The sequence below is a fragment of the Ursus arctos genome, unplaced genomic scaffold, assembly GCF_023065955.2.
Source record: "Ursus arctos isolate Adak ecotype North America unplaced genomic scaffold, UrsArc2.0 scaffold_20, whole genome shotgun sequence".
NCBI classification, from domain to species: Eukaryota; Metazoa; Chordata; class Mammalia; order Carnivora; family Ursidae; genus Ursus; species Ursus arctos.
Genome location: NW_026622875.1, coordinates 56,760,037 through 56,780,914, shown reverse-complemented (window position 1 = coordinate 56,780,914; position 20,878 = coordinate 56,760,037). Strand labels below are relative to the sequence as shown.

At 42.6% G+C, this 20,878-nt stretch overlaps 1 protein-coding gene across 1 annotated transcript; it reads left to right on the top strand.

Annotated features, from left to right (window-relative positions):
- Positions 1-3,518: 3,518 nt before the first annotated feature.
- On the top strand, positions 3,519-19,449 carry LOC125282036 (zinc finger protein with KRAB and SCAN domains 7-like). The gene is made up of 4 exons (XM_048216080.2): positions 3,519-3,591; positions 9,190-9,281; positions 9,599-9,725; positions 11,587-19,449. Exons 1-4 carry the CDS (start codon positions 3,570-3,572, stop codon positions 13,038-13,040), a joined length of 1,695 nt encoding a protein of 564 aa, XP_048072037.2. The 5' UTR covers positions 3,519-3,569; the 3' UTR covers positions 13,041-19,449.
- Positions 19,450-20,878: the final 1,429 nt, after the last annotated feature.

Here is a 20,878-nt window from a genome sequence, read left to right as displayed (position 1 = left end):
AAGCAGGGGGAGTGGGAGAGGAAGAGGCAGGCTCATAGCCGAGGAGCCTGATGTGCGGCTCGATCCCATAACGCCGGGAATCACGCCCTGAGCTGAAGGCAGAGGCTTAACCGCTGTGCCACCCAGGCGCCCCGAGAAATCGTTCTTTTTGATGGCTGAGTAATATTCCATTGTATATATGGACCACATCTTCTTAATCCAGGAGGAGATAATGCTAAGCTAAATAAGTCAAGCAGAGAAAGACAATTATCATATGGTTTCACTCATTTATGGAACATAAGAAGTAGGAAGATCGGTAGGAGAAGAAAGGGAAGAAGAAAGGGGGGGTAAAGAGTAGGGGGAAAGAACCATCAGAGACTATGGACTTTGGGAAACAAACTGAGGGCTTCAGAGAGGAGGGAGGTGGGGGAATGGGATAGGCTGGTGATAGGTATTAAGGAGGGCACATATTGCATGGTGCACTTGGTGTTATATGCAAGTAACGAATCATGGAACTTTCCATCAAAAACTAGGGATGTACTGTATGGTGACTAACATAATATAATAAAAAAATATTATAAAGGAAAAAAGTTCTGGAAATTGACAGTGGTGATGGTTGCAAGCATTGTGAATATACTTAATACCACTCAATTGTACACTTACCAAAATGTTCAATTTCGTATGCTATATATTTCCACAGTTAATACAGTCTCTTAATTAAAATAATATGCATTTAAAAAAAAGAACAGGAAGTTACCTTCCCAAGTGCAGTGAAAGCCTAACTGATCCAAGGCTTAACCGGGCAAATGAAAAATCCCAGTGAATAAATTCATTAATAATAATACTTTCATGGGAAGAGTGTGTGCCCTAGCAGGGATTATTATTTTCTGTGGCAGTTTTGAGGAAAAACATATTTCTTGGGCTTATGAATGCCTACACGGCTGGCACTTAATCAGACAGTGCCTTTGGGTTATCTAATCGTCCGCCTAACTGCCCACAATCAAACTGAGACATCTCACGGGCCAATTTCCCTCAACTTGCATTATTGAAACAAATGGGAATTGCCAGAAGGCATTCAAGATTCAGAATTTGCTTCTTTTGGCAGATCCTCACTCCCCCGCTGGGAGCAAGTGCAAATGAGGCTATGACCATGAAACTATTTAACTCTTGAGGATATTGCAGAATCTACTGTTGAAGCAGTAACTGCCCAGCAAAAATCCCTAAACTCTCTGGTGAAAGTTGTTCCTGATACTAGCATAGTCCTTCATTATCTTTCAGTTGAGCAGGGAGGTAGGCGATTGTGCTGTGGCCAACACCACCTGTTGCACTTGGATGAATTCTTCTAGGGAAAGTGGAGTCTCAGCTGCATGAGACCACCGACCCAGCCAATTGGTTTAAGAAAGCGACTCCTTCAGTAGGGTCTTTCTCTGATTTATTTGACCCTGACTGGTTTGAGTCTTGAGGACCATGACGACTCCAAAGTGCACTCCAGACATTGGGAATCATTCTACCTATAGTAATCATAGTAGTCCCCCTGGTGCACTTTGTTCACTCAAAAGCTTTAAATGCATGCTTCATCCACTAACCACCAAGGGAGTCATCTCCCTAATATTATAATGTCAGAAAAGTTACAAAGAGAATAACCAATTTAAAGAATGTGAACCTGACATCGTGGCCTAAGATTACCACACAGAGATTCAGCAAAAACTGTGAGAATTCTAGAGTAGTAGCTGGGAGTAGTGCTAATGCCTTACATTTTTGCTCATGTCTCTCACTTAGGCCAAGAGTCTGATTTAAATGGGGTAGCTGTTAAAGACAAGACAAGAACACCAAAATGGAGTTGCTTATGCTACTCCCCACATCATCAAAATGAGACTTAATTTACTTACAGTTTTGGTGACTTACTTGCATTCTGGTCTCCCAGACATGGAATCTGCAACCAATCTGTCAAAGAACAAACTTCAAATTTTAAAGATCTTATTGGCTTCATTCAGTGACTCATAAATCAGGCAGCACCCAGTCTAGCAGATAGAAAGAAGCTTCAGAGAGTTATACAAGGCAATACATTTTATAGACAAAAGGGAGCAAGAAGAAGGATGTTACACTAGACAAAAAGGTAGATTGGTTATTACAAGGCTACTTTCTTTATAAGGGATGGCAGGGGTTTTTATCAGGTGGATTACCTAGACCTAATGCTGATCAGGAAATTCCTGATTGACTTAAGATTCCATTTCTGGGTTAGCCAAAACTGTAACTAAGTTCCAGTTTGGTGACAGGAGGTAGAAGAAGAAAGGGGGCCAGGGAAGGGTTGACCACTCTGACTCCATCTTGCAACAGCCACTGTTTTGGGGAGTCCTTAGAAGAGCAGACATTTTTTGGAATCATGATAAGCATCTTGAGGTTTAGACACTTGAAAAGTTACCCCATCTCACAATACTGAGTAAAAAAGGTCAACCAATCACTGAGCAACCCATACCAACCGAATTTTTTCCTCCAGTGTGGTTTTAAGCTTAAAAAATACCACCTCCCCTGGTCCTCTTCAGAAAGGCACATCAACTGAGTTGGGTTGCCCTTCCTGGTTTGCAAACCTAAATAAAGATTTGTCTCCTTTTTCCTTCCTCATAGGATCACTCCTGAAGTTTTTTTTGTTTCTTGTTTGTTTTGGTTTGTTTTGGTTTGGTTTTTTTCTTAGCATAAGCGACTCCATTTTGGGCCTGTTGTCTTTAACAAGTCAATCAAGATTTTCCTGATTATCCTGAGTTGGGTAATCTGCCTGATAACCCCCCCCCGCGCACCCCCATAAGCAAACTCACATTGCAATAACCAGTCTACCCTTTCGCCTAATATAATCTTTTTTTCCTGTTCCCTTCTGCCTGTGAAATCGCTAGCCCTTGTATAGTTCTTCCAGCTCCTTTCTTTCTATCTGCTAGACTGGATGCTGCCCGATTGGTGAACTGCTGAAGAAAAGCCAGTAAGATCTTTAAAATGTACTCAGTTGAATTTTGTTCGGGAGAAAACAACTGGAAGCCAGGGGGAGGTACGGTTTTGTGTGCCTGTTTGGAAATCAGCAAGTACCCCTAGATGTGGTGGTGATGAGGGAAGAGGTCCTCCTGGAGTAATGAGTGGCCCCCATAACAGCTCTCCCTTTGGCCAGAACCAGTCAGCTAGAACTTAGTGCTCCCTATTTTGACCCCTAGTTTTGGATCCCATCCTTCCCTGGGGGGAGGGGGGTGCGCGCGGGGAAGGGGGGGAGCACTGGAGGGCAGCAGGGCACACACCTTGGAAAGGATGTGGTCAAATTTGGGAAGGCCCATAGAGCTCTGGACCCTGACAGGGCATTGGCCAGTGGAGGGCAGGCGGTGGGGCGGAGGGCGCGGGGCGGGGGCGGGGGGGTTGTGGGGGACCAGCCAGGCACGCGCTCACAAGCCCGCTAGCACGGCACTGGCGCCAAGGAGAAGCCGAGACGCTGGCCCTCCCAGCTTCCTAGAGAGGCCGCCGAGGCCCGGGGCGGCGGCGCGCGTGCGTGACGCGGGCCAACGGAGAGACCGGCGCGGGGCGGAGGGCCCTGGGCAGATGGTGTGGCCGGAGGAATGACTGCCGTGGGCTTAGAGAGTCGGTGAGGGGCCCGGCGGGGCGCGGGGGCGTCGGGGGCCGCTGGCCAGCGCAGGGTTCGGGAGGGCGACGGGGGCGTTCGGCCCCTCCCGGGCTGCGAGTAAGGGGGCAGGGCGCCGGCTGAGGCCGGGCCCGGAGGCTGCGCCCTGGGCGGGTGGTCTAGCCGGGGATCCGGTGCCGGCCTCCGTGAGGCGCGTACCTGGAAGTGCTTTGCAGCCCGGGGCAGAGAGGTGGGAGTGACGGCTTTTGCGCTTTATCCTTTCTCCCAACTATGCAAACAAAGCGTACTTGTTACGGACAATTAGATGACCCGGATGAGTGCCAGAAAAGCAAGAGTGACCGCAATCCACAAATAGTGTCGTCTGGATGCTTCCTGACACTTTAAAATTCGTTCATAATTGTGCACTCACACACACACACACACACACACACACACACACACACTTACCTGGCAGGGGAGATACCATGATCTCGAACGAAATGGGATCATACCATCATTGCTTTAAAAAACTTCTTTTGGTATTATCGTGATACAGAAATACTGCGCTAAGATATACAAAATAGGTACCGTAGGACACAATAAAATTTGCCATTTTAACCATTTTAAAGTGTGGCATCATTCAGTGGCATTAAGTATGTTCATACTCTTGCTTCTTGAAAATTACAGTACTTTGAACCGGTGGAATGCATTTGTTCACATGGTGGTCAAAATTGGTGCCAGCATTATGGCATTACTAAGACATATTTCTGAGAGTATAATGAAAAAAAAAATTTTCGTTAGCAGTTTATTTTCCGTAGTACACATTACATAAAGCTGTAAATGCTCAGCAAGTGACGTTTGTGCAGAAAAATAGCAAAGTCTTGTTTATTAGGACGATTGTCTCTTTTCAAAATGAAAGCGAGGTATATAAAAAAGGTAGTTTTTATTTTTGTAATATATCTTTTACAGATTTTATTTTAATAAAGGAGTTTTTAAACAGAAGGTACAGCTCTAATTTAAAACCACTGTACTAGGCCTCGGAAATCAGAGAATGGTCTTCTAGGTTAAAAGTGGTGGCCAGGAAAGAACAGCATCCTGTTTCAAACTGTAGTTCAAGAGTGAAAACTCATTATTAGTATTAGGTACGTTATTTGCAGGGAAATGTCAGCGAGTGGTTTTAGTTGTAATTTGTTGAAGGAATTTCAGAGGACTTACATCTGTTTACACATGTATGTATCTGTGTGTATTGAGGCTCTGATCAGTGAAGGTGCTCTTACATGTCGTGTTAATGCTGGAGAAAGGCAGACAAATTTTGGTTGAAAACTGTAATCCTTCCTATAGGTCCAAACGATGGGGATGTTTTGAAGATAAACCTCAATACATACTTACAAAGGAAACTGACAAGAGCATCAAAAATACTAGCTATGCCACTTTAAGTTTCTGTGGCTCCTAGTGTCCAGGAAGTCTTAGTGCATAAGCATTCTGTGATATTGGTGAGTTGCTCTGGAGTAAATACACATAATGTATAGTGACCGTAACTTACCTTATTTGGCAGTCTTCAGGATTTTTGTATCAGAAACACTGTGAAAGAGCTCCCTCAGGTGAATTACGATGTGCTGTACAAGATTGAATTTTTGAGCTTAAGCATTTCCTTCCCTGATCTTAAAGCTTTTAACCTCCTTCCTTGTTTTATTATACTGATTTATTATATTGCTCTGGACACTGTCTAACGTACCTGTGTTTTCTTCACTTCATTGTTTGTCTTCCTATGAGCTCTGCAAGGCAGTGTTTTTGTTTTGTTTTTTGTTTTTTGGGTTTTGTTTTTTTTTTGTTTTTTTTTTTTTGGTCTCATTCACTACAGAGACCTTAGTGCCTGGGGCATAGTAGGTGCTCAATAGGTATTGTTAAGTTAATGAAAGAATGACTAAATTGGAGATAAGAATGACAGTATTTGGTATCTTTTTCGATTGCCAAGTTAATTTTTAAGCTAAAAAAAAATCAGAAAGAAAACCTTAACATGCTTCCTCGATTCAAAAAATCTTTTTCTTTTGAGTAATTGTGGACTTACAGGGGTTGCAGAAATTGTACACAGTTCCCTTATAGTCTTTACTCAGTTTTCCTAAAGTTAACATCTTGCATAACCATAGTACCGTCATCAAACTTAAGAAATCTATAGTGGCACGGTACTGTTAATTAAACTGCTGACTTTAATTTAGAGTTCATCATTTTCTCACTAATGACCTTTTCCTGTTCCGGGATCCAATCCAGAATGCCTCGTTCCATTTAGTTGTCATGTCTCCTTGTTTTCCTTTAGTATGTGACAGTCTCTCCATCTTTCCTTGTTTTTCGTGACCTCGATGCTTTCGAAGTATGTTGTGCTGGTATGTTAGAAAACCTCTCACTTTGGTTTTGTCAGACGTTTTCTCCTCACTGCTTCGAGTGAGGATGGTGTCGATATGTCTTATTACTGTTGATATTAATTTTGATCTAGTGGTGTCTGCCACGTGTCACCACTGTAAAGATACTGTCTTTCCCTTTGTAACTAGTGATTATTTGGGGGAAGATACTTTGAGACCTTGTGTAACAATATCCTGTTCTTCCTTACTTTCACTCACTAATTAGCCTTCCTGGTGGCTCTTATTAGTGTAGTGGTCTAATGGTGACTTTCATTTCTGTTATTCCCTCTGCAGTTATTAATTGGAATACTTTCTGAGGAAGAGTCATGCCTTGTTTTCCTTTGTTTTATTTATTCAGTTAGTTATATCAGGGTGTGATGTTGGGTATGTATTCTTTGAGCTGTGATGCAGTGCTGATATTACTTATTTTGTTGCTTAAATTATTCTGGCCTTGGCCGTTGGGAGCTCTTTGCAGTTGGCTCCTGTTTCCCCTTGAAGTGCCCACATCCTTTTTGGTGTCTTTCCCTGACTTTCCGGCACCACAGAAGACTCACGTTGTTGTATCTTCCCTTTCCCAGCCCTGGAGACCACCACTTCTCCAAGGAGCCCTAGTTCCGTTTATTGGAGAATGGTATGGAGAAACCAAGTTTTGGGCGCTAGGTTTGAGCTCATTTCTTAATTGATATATTTGTTTAAGTATAATGTAACATTCCAATTATGTACTGGAAGCAGTCTTTCCTGTTTCCTTACCAGTGTATAAAATAAGGCATATGTACCCTTACACTGGGAGGGAAAAGCACAAGAGTAAGAGACTGCTTAATGAGGATTTTAAAAGAAAACAAAATCACATTGTGTATGAGTTGAAGAGACAAAATGATGAAGGAAGGGAAGGAGGGCGGGAAGGAATGTCCCTGAAAAATGCCCAGATAATTGCCTGGGATGACTGAACTTTTTCTTCTGTTCTCAAAAACTAGTTGGGACATGGAGAAACCCTGAGGCATTAGGATACCTGAATTTAACCATACAGGTTCAGCTCACTGGCCCCCATGTGCTCTGGGTCTTTCATCCAGAGTCCAAAAGGCCCTGGAGGTCTTCTCTGTGTGCGTGGTTGCAGAAGCTGGACTAACCCTTTCTTCGGGTGAAGGCCTGGAATCCTTTGCCAGATTCCTGGCTTTCGCCCTCAGTTTCCTGTCAGTCTTCTCATCACCTCTGTCTGGATGCTTCACTGACCTCTTCAGACATTTCTGTAACAGCTGCTTCAGAACAGGTCCGCTTGGAGGCTTATTTTTGGTGCTAATTGCACTGTGGGTCTCCATTTCCTGAGAGAGGTCTTGCCGATTATATTTTCTGGTGGATGCGTTTCTTCTAAATATTTGTCTCTGGCCTCAAGTTCATTCTCTTTAGCCTCACTGCCAGGTTTCTGGGCACCTGAGCAGCTTTCTAGTTCTTTCATACTTTAGTTTCTTTCTCTTCTCCAGTCTGTTCTGCAAGTTTGTTGGGGAAAGTCCCTGTCCCTCTTTCTCTTGACTTTGGGCTTCCTTCTGAGCAGTTGTTTCTGCTACCTGTTTGTGCTGCTGGGGCTCAGCAAGGCTGGAGCCTGCCCCACTTGCTCCTGAAGCACCCTTTCCTGTCAGCCACCTTTTGTTGTTGCTGGTGTTCAAGTCTGTCTGTGGGCCTTCAGCCACTTAACTTTATCATTTCCGTCCTTTTCCTTTGCTTTTGTTTTCTCAAGTACTTATTCTTTTTTTCTCCCCTAGTTTTCACAGCAAGGCTTCATTTCTCTGCGAACTTCAGCAGACTCCTCAGCGTGCATGATCCTTTCCTTTACTTGACTCTCATGCCCTGAGAGCAAGAGTGTCATTTCTGTTAGCTGGATGGCAGCGTGCTTTCCGGTGTGAGCCTCTTTCCGTCTGTGTTTAGTCATTATTTTTTTGTCTGTCCTGATAGCATTGGCCGCGTCTGGAAGATGTCGAATAGGTATTGGTTTATAACAAAGAGCGGATGGCTTCTGGGTGAAGGTAGTGGTTTCTTTAAGTGTACTTAGTGATGGTGGGAGATGGAGGGTGGTTTCAGGGGAGGATGAGCATCATTTATGACTGTGGTGCACTGAGTTATGAGGACACGATGTAACAGGTGCCAGGTTATGGTATGTATATAATATTTGTATATGGTCTGCAGTAGTGGTCCAACTTTATTCTTTTTGTATGCACATCTAGTTGTTCTAGCACTTGTTGAATAGTCTGTTCTTCTCCTTTCGGTCGTCTTGGGACTTTATTCAAAATTAAGTAATTATGAATATATGGGTTTATCCCTTATTTCTTATTCTGTTAGTGTCTCTGTGTCTGGTCTTATGTCAGCACTACACTACATTGATGACTGCTGCTTAGTAAAGTAAATCTTGAGACAGTGGACTTATTAGCCCTTCAGCTTATTTTTTCCCAATATTCTCTGAGCTAGAACTCCTTCATTTTCCATATGAATCTTATTATGAATTTGTCTTTTTCAAAAGAAGCCAGTTGGAAATTTGATAGACATCATGGTGGAAATAAACCTTACTAGGGGCCTATATATGGATGTGAGTTTAAGGAAAGAGAGGGAATGAGAGATGCCTGGAATCATTGAGAGAACTTGGGAAGTCAGGAAAGGAAGTTGGTAAGAACGTCCATTTTTTACTCTGAATTTAAAGTGGTGAGGGACACCGAAATGGAACGTCCAGTAGGCCACTGAAAGTCTGTAATAGGAGTCTAGAAGAGAGCTGGAACTGGGAAAGCAGCATTAGAGCATTGAGAGGCAGGGAGATCTCTGAGAGAGCAAAAAGCGTTGCTCTGAGGCCCAAGCGCCTGCAGCGTCCATAATGAGAAGCCAAGAGAAGGAAGAGAAATCGGGAATGATGGGCCAGAAATGTGAGGGGCAAACAGGCTGGGCTTACGCTAGGGGAGCCATGGGGAGAGAAAGTGGGCAGAAGTATAGCTTCCTTCAGAGAGTTTGAAGCGAGTGAGGGCTGGGAGGAATGGCCAGTTCTCAGTTGGACCAGGGAACCCTCTGCACCCTCAGAATAACACCTGCATGGAAAATTCACAGCACAGTCAGAATAACACCTGTATGGAAGAGGAATGAGGCAGTGTGTGGAGCTGCCTGGTTCTCTTGAACCCACTCACTGGGATACAGACCTTATTGGAGCTGAGGCAGGACTTGTTCTCACAGCTCTCTTTCCTTCTTCAGGTCAGTGTGCTTCCTGGGTGCCTTCCCTTTCCCAGGCTGGGAAGTCAGGAGACCAGGCAGCGGCAGCTGCGCTTCAGATGGTCAGGCCCCAGGTGAGCTGAACTCTGTCTTCCCTGGGTTCCCAGGTCTGTGGCCTGGGAATAGCTAGCGCTCATCTCCAGAGTTCTGGCCAATTCTGAGATTAATCCTGTGGTTTCCCTGCCTCATTGCTTCCTCTGGAATTGGGCCCTGCTTGCTGAGTTCATGGATTCTTTCTGGCCCTGGACTTGTCCTTTTAGATGTGTCATCCCAGCTTTTCTCCCTCCCTCACCCCTTTACCCACCAGGGCCCCGCCTGGGCTCTTGGTACCCTGATGTGTCTTCCCTTCAGGCCCGGAATATCCCTGAGCAATAGAAGTTTGTCATTCCAGGGATCTGCGGCGTACCAGTTCCTGTCTGTGGACTATACTGAGAGGAAGTGGAAAGGTCCGGCCCTCAGTCAGAGAGCCGTGCACCAGAGCATCATGCCGGGAAATTATTGCAGCATGGCCTCTTTGGGTAATGATTCTGTTCCCCAGTATTACAGTCTGCATTCTTTTCTTTACATTTTCTTTGTTATATTCTTTTTTTTTCAACTTTTTTATTATAAAAAGGTGCAAACATGAGACAAAGTAGAGAGAATACTGTAATGAACCTCTGTGCGCCCGTCACTCAGCCTCAAGTTATCAACATTGTCTTTACTCCATTGTTAATTGACCTAAGGTGGTTTGGTTAGAATTTGTAGTTGTAAGGAATAGGGAGCCGCTCACATTGTTGTAAGTACTGAGCTGTGTTACTTATAATAAGGCTGAAGGAATGGAAACCCTGATCTGATCAGACCCACCAGCTAGACCATCCTTTGGGAAACAGGGCCTTCAGCAAAAACAGCAAGTAATTTTTATGCCAGGAAACGTAAGGCGTTGCTCCCTGCATATCTGTTTTGTCCTCCCACTGCTACCCATTTTCTTCACTCTGAATCTTTTGTCCCCTCATAGCTGCTGCTTTATTAGACTTTCCGTTCCCACATACTTTCTGCATGCTATGGCTCCTAATGGCTTGGCTTCTCTCCATGCCTCATTTCAGTTTAGAGCTCCTTCTTGTTTTAGTTTTCTTTATTTTGCCCTATTTCCAGCTCAGAATTTACTTAGAGAGGGACTCCAAGGGTGGTTCAGCCACTAAGTCTAATCTTTGTTTGGGCAGAACTTTGCCCCTGGTCACAGCAGAGGCTGAGGTGTAACATACAGAGAAGCTACGCTTCGGCCTGGTGCCCTGGTCTAGTCAGTTGTGGTCTGAGATGTATTGAGACCAGTTACTTGGCACAAAGCATGGCTGCCTCAGCTTCCCCTTTGGGAAAGACTGAGGCAGCACATCTTCCTGGAAAGGGGTGTTTTCAGGGCAGGTTCTTTGGTTGGGAAGTCTAAGACAGTAGCCAACTCTGGAGAGGGTGGGTGGGCTTAGGCATCCAGGAACCTCTATAACTTTTCATGTGCTAAAATGCCATGATGGCTTGTGGCCCTGGTTAAGATATGATTCAAAGGAACCAATAGTTTTGTGTTTAGACATGACTGATTGCTTGCTACTTCCACCTTTTCCAAAGTCAAAAGGAAATATTCAATTGTTCAGTTTCCTATGATTGCAGATTATCAAGATACCAAAGACATACTTTGATTCATATTTCAATTATCGATCCCTTTCTTAATTTTTACTGGAATGTAGTACTTGCAAGTACTGCCTTCTACCAGTCTAGTGTGCCAGAGACTATGGGAATCCCTGCTTCTAGAGCTCTGCCATCCCTTCCAGTACTTTCCCCCAGCATTTCTGAACCTGTGACTTCTCTGCATCTTGTCACTGTCCTCACATATGAGAATCAGTTTTTTGGTACGTTTTTTCCTATTTGTGTTTGCACATACCGTTTCTCATATTTGATTTGAAGTATTTGCTTCTCCTCTCCCTCTCCCTAGTATCTTTACTGGGAACCGTGGAACCATACAGTGTCTTGGTTGGAAAGGATGTTAGAGTTCATCATTTTACTAAGTGACTTCTGTAAGATCATACCACCTTTACAGTCTGCTCTCTTGCCTTCCAGTTGCTCTTTTTAATTGGACAATTAAGTGGAGCAATTAAGAGCTGTCAGGACAGAGCTCTGTCCTGATAGCTCTTCTTCCACCTTCCCCCACTGACCATTTTTCCCGTCTTTGTCTTTCTGTCCATGAGGAGAAGCTTGAGCTATTTCCCATCTTTCTTTTGTTCTTAATGTGTCATCTCTTAGTGTGTCCCCTAATGGGAAGGTTTTTTCAGCTCCATAGACTGCTGATGATTCTGTTTCGTCAGCGGGACAAGAAATGAATAGAAGTTGTTTTCTTCTTCCTTTTGGCAGCAGGTGAGACTAGGATGCGGCGTTCAGAGTTGCCTGCAAAGCAGGAAGTTTCTAAAGGACCGGCGTCATGTGATGGGACATCAAGAGGCGTCCGTGGAGTGGTTTCTGAGGAACCAGAGACAGGAGTATCTTCCTGTGAAGGTACTTTAGAGAAGCTGAAAGGGCAACCCTCAGATGAAGAAGGGAGCCGACCGGAAAGTGATTTCTTCAGAATAACACACGAGGATAAAGATAAATCCACAAAAGATGGATGTGATGAATATAATGAACTTGGGAAATATCCAGATCTGTCCTCTAGTGCTGCAGAACATGAAGGAGTTCTGAAGGGACAGAAATTTTATCAATGTGATGAATGTGGTAAAGCTTTCAATTGGAGTTCACACCTCATTGGGCATCAGAGAATTCACACTGGAGAGAAACCCTATGAGTGTAATGAATGTGGTAAGACCTTCAGGCAGACCTCTCAGCTCATAGTTCATCTCAGAACCCACACAGGGGAAAAGCCCTATGAGTGTGGTGAGTGTGGAAAGACTTACCGACACAGCTCCCATCTTATTCAACACCAGAGACTCCATAATGGTGAGAAACCATATAAATGTAATGAATGTGGAAAAGCTTTCAATGAGAGTTCCAAACTTTTTGACCACCAGAGAACACATACTGGGGAGAAACCTTATGAGTGCAATGAGTGTGGGGCTGCCTTTAGTCGCAGTAAAAATCTCGTCCGACATCAGGTGCTTCACACCGGCAAAAAACCTTACAAGTGTAGTGAGTGTGGGAAAGCTTTCTGTTCTAATAGAAATCTTATTGACCATCAGAGGATCCATACTGGGGAGAAGCCTTATGAGTGTAATGAATGTGGCAAGTCCTTTAGTCGGAATAAATGTCTTGTTCGACACCAGAGCCTCCACACTGGGCAAAAGCCATATAGATGTAGCGAGTGTGGGAAAGCCTTCAGTCAGATCTCTCAACTTGTTGACCATGAGCGAATTCATACTGGAGAAAAACCTTTCGAATGTAGTGTGTGTGGTAAGGCATTCAGTCTGAGTAAGTGTCTTATTCGACATCAGAGACTTCACACAGGTGAAAAGCCCTATAAATGCAACGAGTGTGGAAAATCCTTCAATCAGAACTCATACCTGATTATACACCAGAGAATTCACACTGGTGAGAAGCCTTATGAATGTAATAAGTGTGGGAAGGTCTTCAGTCATAATTCTAGCCTTATGGTACATCAGAGAACCCATACTGGGGAGAAACCCTATAAATGTAGTGATTGTGGGAAAGCCTTTAGTGACAGCTCACAGCTCACTGTGCACCAGAGAGTTCACACAGGAGAGAAACCCTATGAATGTATTGAGTGTGGGAAAGCCTTCAGTCAGCGTTCCACTTTTAACCACCACCAGCGAACTCACACTGGAGAGAGGCATTCAGCTCTGGCTCACACAGTTTGTTAAGACATGATTCTCTAAGACAGAGCAAGATATTTTGAGTTAATATTTCTTTGTAAGAAAAATACCCTGATTTCCTCTTAGAATCACTAATCAACGAGTGCCATTCTGTGCATTCTTTCTGCTGGGTCATGAAGGTGGAGAGTTACAGGGCCATCCTTCCCTACTATGAGGGAAGTAAGGATTACACATTTCTCATAGGTTCCCTCCCTACTTTTTCCTTCCTTCCCTTCCTTCCTTCTCTTTCTCTTTTTTGTTTAAAAGTGTATCTCTGGTTTTAGTTATGAATCCCATAATCGAATTCTGTGCTTTTCAAGGACAGTAATTATATGCTTCCTTCCTTTCCAGCTAATCAATTTCACATTTGCATAAAGTCATTCTCCAATGCTCTGATTCTTTCCTTTTTTTTTTTTAAGATTTTATTTTATTTATATGACAGAGAGACAGCCAGCGAGAGAGGGAACCCAAGCATGGGGAGTGGGAGAGGAAGAAGCAGGCTCATAGTGGAGGAGCCTGATGTGGGGCTCGATCCCAGAATGCCGGGATCATGCCCTGAGCCGAAGGCAGACGCTTAACTGCTGTGCCACCCAGGCGCCCCTGATTCTTTCCTGTCTTGGATGTGGCCTTTTAAAAAGTTTTATTATAATCTAGATCCTCATCATTTGTATTCCCTATCTAGAAAAACCTTTTCTTCCCGTTTGCTAATCTTTGTCCCTCAGACCCTTTATGATCCAGCTCATCTCAAACTTTCTTCTTGAAATGCTTTGTTCTTCCTCCTGAACTTATGTTGATTTGATCTCAGTGCTCCAAATTAGTCTGTACTACAATTTGCAGTTTTTATTATTGCATTCAGAACAGTTGTCAAGGCATAGGTGTATACTTTCATACCAACTTAATGTAGGCTTTTTGAGGTTGGGTATCTTATTTCTTTTAGCATATAGATAATTATTTTTATATGCTAGTTATTAATAAATAATTTTTTAAAACTCACCTTTCCAATTCAACCATTCTTAAACTGGGCGTGAACTCCCCATCTACCACTGGACCTAAGACTTTTAAAGATGGATATCATAGGATACCACAGATAACGGCCTCATTCATATCTTTATATATTTCTCTGGGAGTTTTAGTGCTGTTACCTCAGCCTCAAAGAACTGACGATTTGTGCTTGAGCATGCCTCCATGCGTGTGTGTGTCTAGGTTTTGGAGTCAGCAGTTATTCCACCAATAGTACTTTTCCCTGCTTTCTGTGATTGGAACTCACAGTGACTCTGATTTCCTTACCATGTAGTTCAATGTACCTGTAACTACCATCTAATATCAAGGTGAGAGGAGTACACTTAATTATTGTAATTATCTTCTGGGCCATCTTCTATGAGACATTAGCTCAAACACCTTATCCCTTCCACCATTGCAGGAATGCCCCAGTGTTAGGAGCCTTTGCCTCTGGTGTGTGCTCCTTTTCTCTTAGCAGGACAGTAGGATTGACAATGTGGAAGAGAAGGAGGTTAGAGGGGCAGTGCCAGATTATGTAAGCCTTGCAGGGGAGAGATTATTGTGAGCCTTGATTTATATCTGAGACAATGGGGAGGAAAGGGAAGAGAATTGAGGCTCAAAAAAATAATTAGATATGATTGGGGGGAGGGGCATCTCAGAAAATATTAAAATGTTACTGGGGAGATCTGTAAAAACTATTGAACCAAGGATACAGCTAGAAATTTGCCATTGTTAAGTAAGTGTTTTAAATTTCTGTTTTCAGATATATTTTTGCAGTTTGTTTCCCTTTTCCTTTACAAAATCTGCAGATAGGACCTTCTTTAAAGGGTTTTTATCCTGGGAGCACCCAGATCCTGAGAAGGAGCCCAAGCCCATTGGCCTATGCCTCCACTGTGAGTTGCACATTACTGGTCATGTCTTCAGTAGAACCCCTTGCCTTTTGTATGCTATAATTTTACCTTCTGTTTGTTGTTTGCTTATCCTCTTACCACCATGAATCTGGAGGGGAAGAGCCAGCACTATTCATAAGTATATTACCCCCCACGACCAGTCTGGTGTACACGTTCAGTAGGAATGGATGTCCTTACTTCCCTGAAAAGTACTCAGGCTCTTGCATGGAAGAAAATGGGCTATATATGAAAGCCACACCTCAATTTCTATTGGTTATTGCTAGTATTTTAAAAAAGTATTGAGTTTTAAAAATTTTATCTGGATCCAATTGCCTTGCTAAATTATTTTTAGTTTTAATAGTTTTTTAGTTTTATTTCCTAGTTTTTCTAAGTATACAATAAATAATGGCTAGTATTCTCTTCATTTGTAGTCCATATTCACTTAAGTTGTGTGTTAGCAAAACTATTTTTTTATGCTTTACTTTTGTGTTTTAGAAATCTATTAAAGAGGGTTTAAACAGGAAAAATTATTCCAACCAAAAAAAAAAAAAATTTCCTTAGAGACTTCTGTTTTGCCATTATACCTCACTGTAAGATTAAAAACCACCCCAGAAAGGTGGGGCTGGACTCTAAATCATCTATTGTTGTGTATGTATTTCCAGATTCTTTTTTTTTTTTTTTGATGTTATGTTAGTCACCATAGAGTACATCATTAGTTTTTGATGTAGTGTTCCATGATTCATTGTTTGCCTATAACACCCAGTGCTCCATGCAATACATGCCCTCCTTAATACCCATCACCAGCCTAGCCCAATCCCCCACCCTCCCCCTCCGAAAACCCTCAGTTTGTTTCCCAGAGTCCATAGTCTCTCATGGTTCATTACCCCTTCTGTTTACCTGCCTTCGTTCTTCCCTTCCTTCTCCTACCAATCTCCCTGCTATTCCTTATGTTCCATAAATGAGTGAAACCATATGATAATTGACTTTCTCTGCTTGACTTATTTCACTAGCATAATCTCCAGTCCCATCCATGTTGCTACAAATGGTGTGTAATCGTTCTTTCTGATGGCTGAGTAATATTCCATTGTATATATGGACCACATCCTCTTCATCCAGTCATCTGTTGAAGGGCATCTCGGCTCCTTCCACAGTTTAGCTATTGTGGACAATGCTGCTATGAACATTGGGGTGCATATGGCCCTTCTCTTCACTACGTCTGTATTTTTGGGGTAAATACCCAGTAGTGCAATGGCTGGGTCATAGGGTAGCTCAATTTTTAAATTTTTGAGGGACCTGCACCCTGTTTTCCAAAGTGGCTTTACCAACTTGCATTCCCACCAACAGCGTAAGAGGGTTCCCCTTATTCCACATCCTCTCCAACATTTGTCGATTCTTTCCTTTTCAATTTTTGCCATTCTAACTGGCATAAGGTGGTATCTCAATGTGGTTTTGATTTGAATTTCCCTGATGGCTAATGATTTTGAACACTTTTCATGTGTCTGTTAGCCATTTGTCTGTCTTCATTGGAAAAGTGTCTGTTCATATCTTCTGCGCATTTTTTGATTTGATTAGTTGAGCAAAACTGTTTAAAAATTTTTTTTGTATAGTGGACAACAGATTTTCTTGCATTCTAAAAATCAAGTTTATTGAGTCATGAAATATGTTTAACAACTGCATCTATTTAAAGTATATGATTGAATGAGTTTTGATCAATAGCTCCATGCAGGAAACCATCACCCTGATCAAAATACAGAACATTTCATCATCCCCAAAGAGTCCTCTTGTAGTGCATTCTTGCACTGGCTCCAGTCCCAGGCAACTACTGATCTGCTTTTTGTCACTGTAGATTTGTTTGCATTTTCTAGAATTTTATAAAAATGGGTATATCTCTCTTGTTAAACAAAGCCAGGCAAGGTGATCCAGTATCTGTTAGGGTTCCCCACCCGGGCTTCCCCATCTATGAAGGCCTGAGGGAGTGGGTATGAGTGGGGCCACCAGGACACTGTAGGCTGTTGGAATTCTTGAGAAAAGTTTGTTAAGAAGGGTCTGGATGGTACTGGCACCTTAAGGTAGAAAGAACTAGGAAATCGAAGTAAATCTGGGAAGACAGGAGGATATCTAGTAATGATAACTGAGTCATATCTATCTGTCTACAAAATTCCTGGAACAAAGACGAAACATGTAATGAGGCAATCAATCATATGTTGATATAGTAACCAGGGAGCTTGGGAAGGAGGCAGAGTAGGAGGACACTAAACTCACCACATTTTCAACTAGATACTATTGACATCCAAGTCAATAAACTAGAGAGCAATCTGAAGGCTAGAGAACACATCCACAACTAAAAATAGAGAAGCTGCATCTGAAAGTTTAGGATGGTCAGAAAGGTAGATGGAGACTACCTGCAGGAGGGAGGGAACTGCACACACACAGAGGGCAGAGAAATGGGCCCTTGTACCAGGGAGCTCACATGGGAAAGACTAATCCCCATAGCATTTGGCTTTAAGAACCAGAAGGGCTGAATTTTGTGTTTGTGAAACCAGTGAGACTTGGAATGAAGAGCTTTGGAGGTAAACTGATTAAATACTGGGCAAGCTGGGAGGCCACGTGATAGCTGGGTTGCTGCCCTTAAAGAGACAGCAGACTGTGCAGAGAGGAACATAAAAGCAGTTTATACAACACCAGTGGCAAACAGGAGACAGATCTGTTCATACTGACTTCAGAGTGTTTGGGGGACTATGAAAACGAAGGACCTGACAGGTGTCATTTTCCTCCACTACCCCCTGGGGGAGGTGGGGTGGCATAGACATTTGTTACCTAACCTGCTAGCCTCGGTCATGGACTCAGCAAATTTTGTTAAAGCTGTGTGGGCACCAAGCCAACAGCTGCACAGCTGCCACCTTGTGCCATGCATGTCTGACATGCTGTGCCCAGCTGTGTGCCACCAGCCACCCTCGTGGGTTTCGCCCAGCTGCATGTCCCCAGCCACAATCACATGCTGTGCCTGTGTGATTGGCTGTGCACCACCAGGCACAATCCTACACCACACCCAGTTGCATGCCCCAGTTGCAGTTGTGTGTCCCTAGTTGCAGTTGCAGACCTTGCACAGCCACCAGGTACACAGCTTCTGCCTAGCCTAACCACTGCATCAGGGCCAACCACCACAGCACATCCAGCTGTACATCCCTAGCCACAGAAGCACTTTAGGGGATCCTGCAAAAGACTAGTGGCCCACTGCAAGTTTTGCTAACACCACCCCACCCCACAAGTTCCCCAGCGGGCACACACCCCACCCCCAGCCAGAGCTGGCTTGCCTGGGTTCCACTAACACCACAGAGAGCAACTACAGCCCACAACAGGCAGAGTCAGTGCAGATGAATGCACTGAAAGGAAAAGTGACAGACACAACAGCAGGGTGTAAGCAATACAAATAGGACACTCTCCTAAAGTGCCAGGTTCTGGTGAGCGGGACACAGTACTAGAGGACACTCCAGGAACTCTTCATAAAATCATTACTTTGAAGAGCAGAAGACACAGTTGACTTTCTTAACACAGAGAAACAGAACAGATACAGAGAGACAAAATGAGTAGACAGAAAGATTTATCCCAAATGAAAGAACAGGAAAAGGCCACAGCCAGAGATCTAGGCAAAACAGTTATAAGTAACATGCCTAATAGAGAATTTAAAGCAATGATCATAAGGATACTCACTAGACTTGAGAGGAGTGGAAGACATGAATGAGACCATTAAGACAAATAACAACATAGTCAAGTTGAAGAGCACAATAAATGAAATGAGAAACATGCTTGATGGAATGAACAGCAGGATAGAAGAAACAGAGGAACAAATTAGTGACCTGGAAGACAGAAAATAATCAAGCTGAACAAAAAGAATTATGCAAAACAAGAATAGACTTAGGGAATTCAGTGATTCCATCAAACATAATAACATTTGTACTATAGGAGTCCCAGAAGAAGAAAGAGAAATGGGGCAGAAAATTGACTTGAAGAAATAGTAGCAGAAAAATTCCCTAATCTGGGGAAGGAGGCACAGAGAACCCCCCAACAGAATCAACAAAAGCAGACCAACACCAAGGCATATTGTAATTAACTGCAAAATTTGGTGATACAAAATGTTAAAAGCAGCAAGACAAAAGAAGTTGTTAACTGACAAGGGAAAACCCATAAGGCTAACAGGAGATTTTTCAACAGAAACTACAAGACAGAAGAGAATGGCATGATAAAGTGCCAAATGAGAAGCCAAGATACTCTACCAGCAAGGTTATCATTCAGAATAGATGGAAAGATAAAGACTTTCCCAGGCAATCAAAAACTAAAGGTGTTCATGTCCACTAAACCACCTCTTCAAGAATTTATTATTATTTTTGGAATATTTAAGGCAAAAACATGTTTATTTTGTATTTTTCTTGAAAATCATTGTTAAACATTTCGTATATACAAAAATGTATATAATCTGAATATACAATTAAAAGTATAATAAAACAAATCCATCTTAAGCACTATCAAAATGAAGGAAAACTATGTTACCAGTGTAAGTCTCCAGCCTCCAGGTGCCCTTATTCGAACACGCACATCATATATAACCACTATCCTGCATTTATACATGTTCTTGTTTAGTAAGTGATAGGTTTTTTATTACATATGCCTAAATGTCATATTATTTAATTTTATTTTTTTAATTTTGTAAAAATGGAATCATACTTTTTTTTTTTTTTAGTAGAAAGTCAACTCTCATTTCTATGAAACTGCTATTCTTGGATGACTTCTGTGGACTCTATATACTTTAGGCCAGTGAACAATTTATCCCTTCATTGTTACTAGCATTTTCAATGATTCTTCTTTGCCTCATTCAGCTTTTGATGGCCCTAGGTGTTCCTTGGTTTGTGGCAGCATCACTCCAATCTCTCCGCCATCTTTTTTTTTATAATAATAATTTTTTATTATGTTAGTCACCATACAGTATATCCTTAGCTTTTGATTTAGTGTTCCATGATTCATTATTTGCATATAACACCCAGTACACCATGCAATATGTGCGGTCCTTAATACCCATCACAGGCCTATCCTGTTCCCCCACCCCCCTCCCCTCTGAAGCCCTCAGTTTGTTTCCCAGAGTCCACAGTCTCTCATGGTTCATTCCCCCTTCTGTTTACCACCCCTTCATTCTTCCCTTCCTTCTCCTACCGATCTCCCTGCTCTTTCTTATGTTCCACAAATGAGTGAACCATATAATTGTCTTTCTCTGCTTGACTTATTTCACTTAGCATAATCTCCAATCCTGTTCATGTTGCTGCAAATGTTGTGTAATCATTCTTTCTGATGGCTGAGTAATATTCCATTGTATATATGGACCACATCTTCTTAATCCAGTCATCTGTTGAAGGGCATCTCGGCTCCTTCCACGATTTAGCTATTGTGGACAATGCTGCTATGAACATTGGGGTGCCTATGGCCCTTCTCTTCACTACATCTGTATCTTTGAGGTAAATACCCAGTAGTGCAATGGCTGGATCATAAGGTACCTCAATTTTTAACTTTTTAAGGGACCTCCACACTGTTTTCCAAAGTGGCTGTGCCAAATTGCATTCCCGCCAACAGTGTAAGAGGGATCCCCTTTCTCCACATCCTCTCCAGCAATTGTTCCTTGCCTTGTGAATTTTTGCCATTCTAACTGGTGTAAGGTGGTATCTCAAGGTGATTTTGATTTGAATTTCCCTGATGGCTAATGATTTTGAACATTTTTCATGTGTCTGTTAGCCATTTGTATGTCTTCATTGAAAAAATGTCTGTTCATATCTTCTGCCCATTTTTTGATTTAATTATTTCCCGTGTATTGAGTTTGAGAAGTTCTTTGTAGATCTTGGATACCAGTCTTTTATCTGTAGTGTCATTTGCAAATATATTCTCCATTCCGTGGGCTGCCTGTTAGTATTTTTT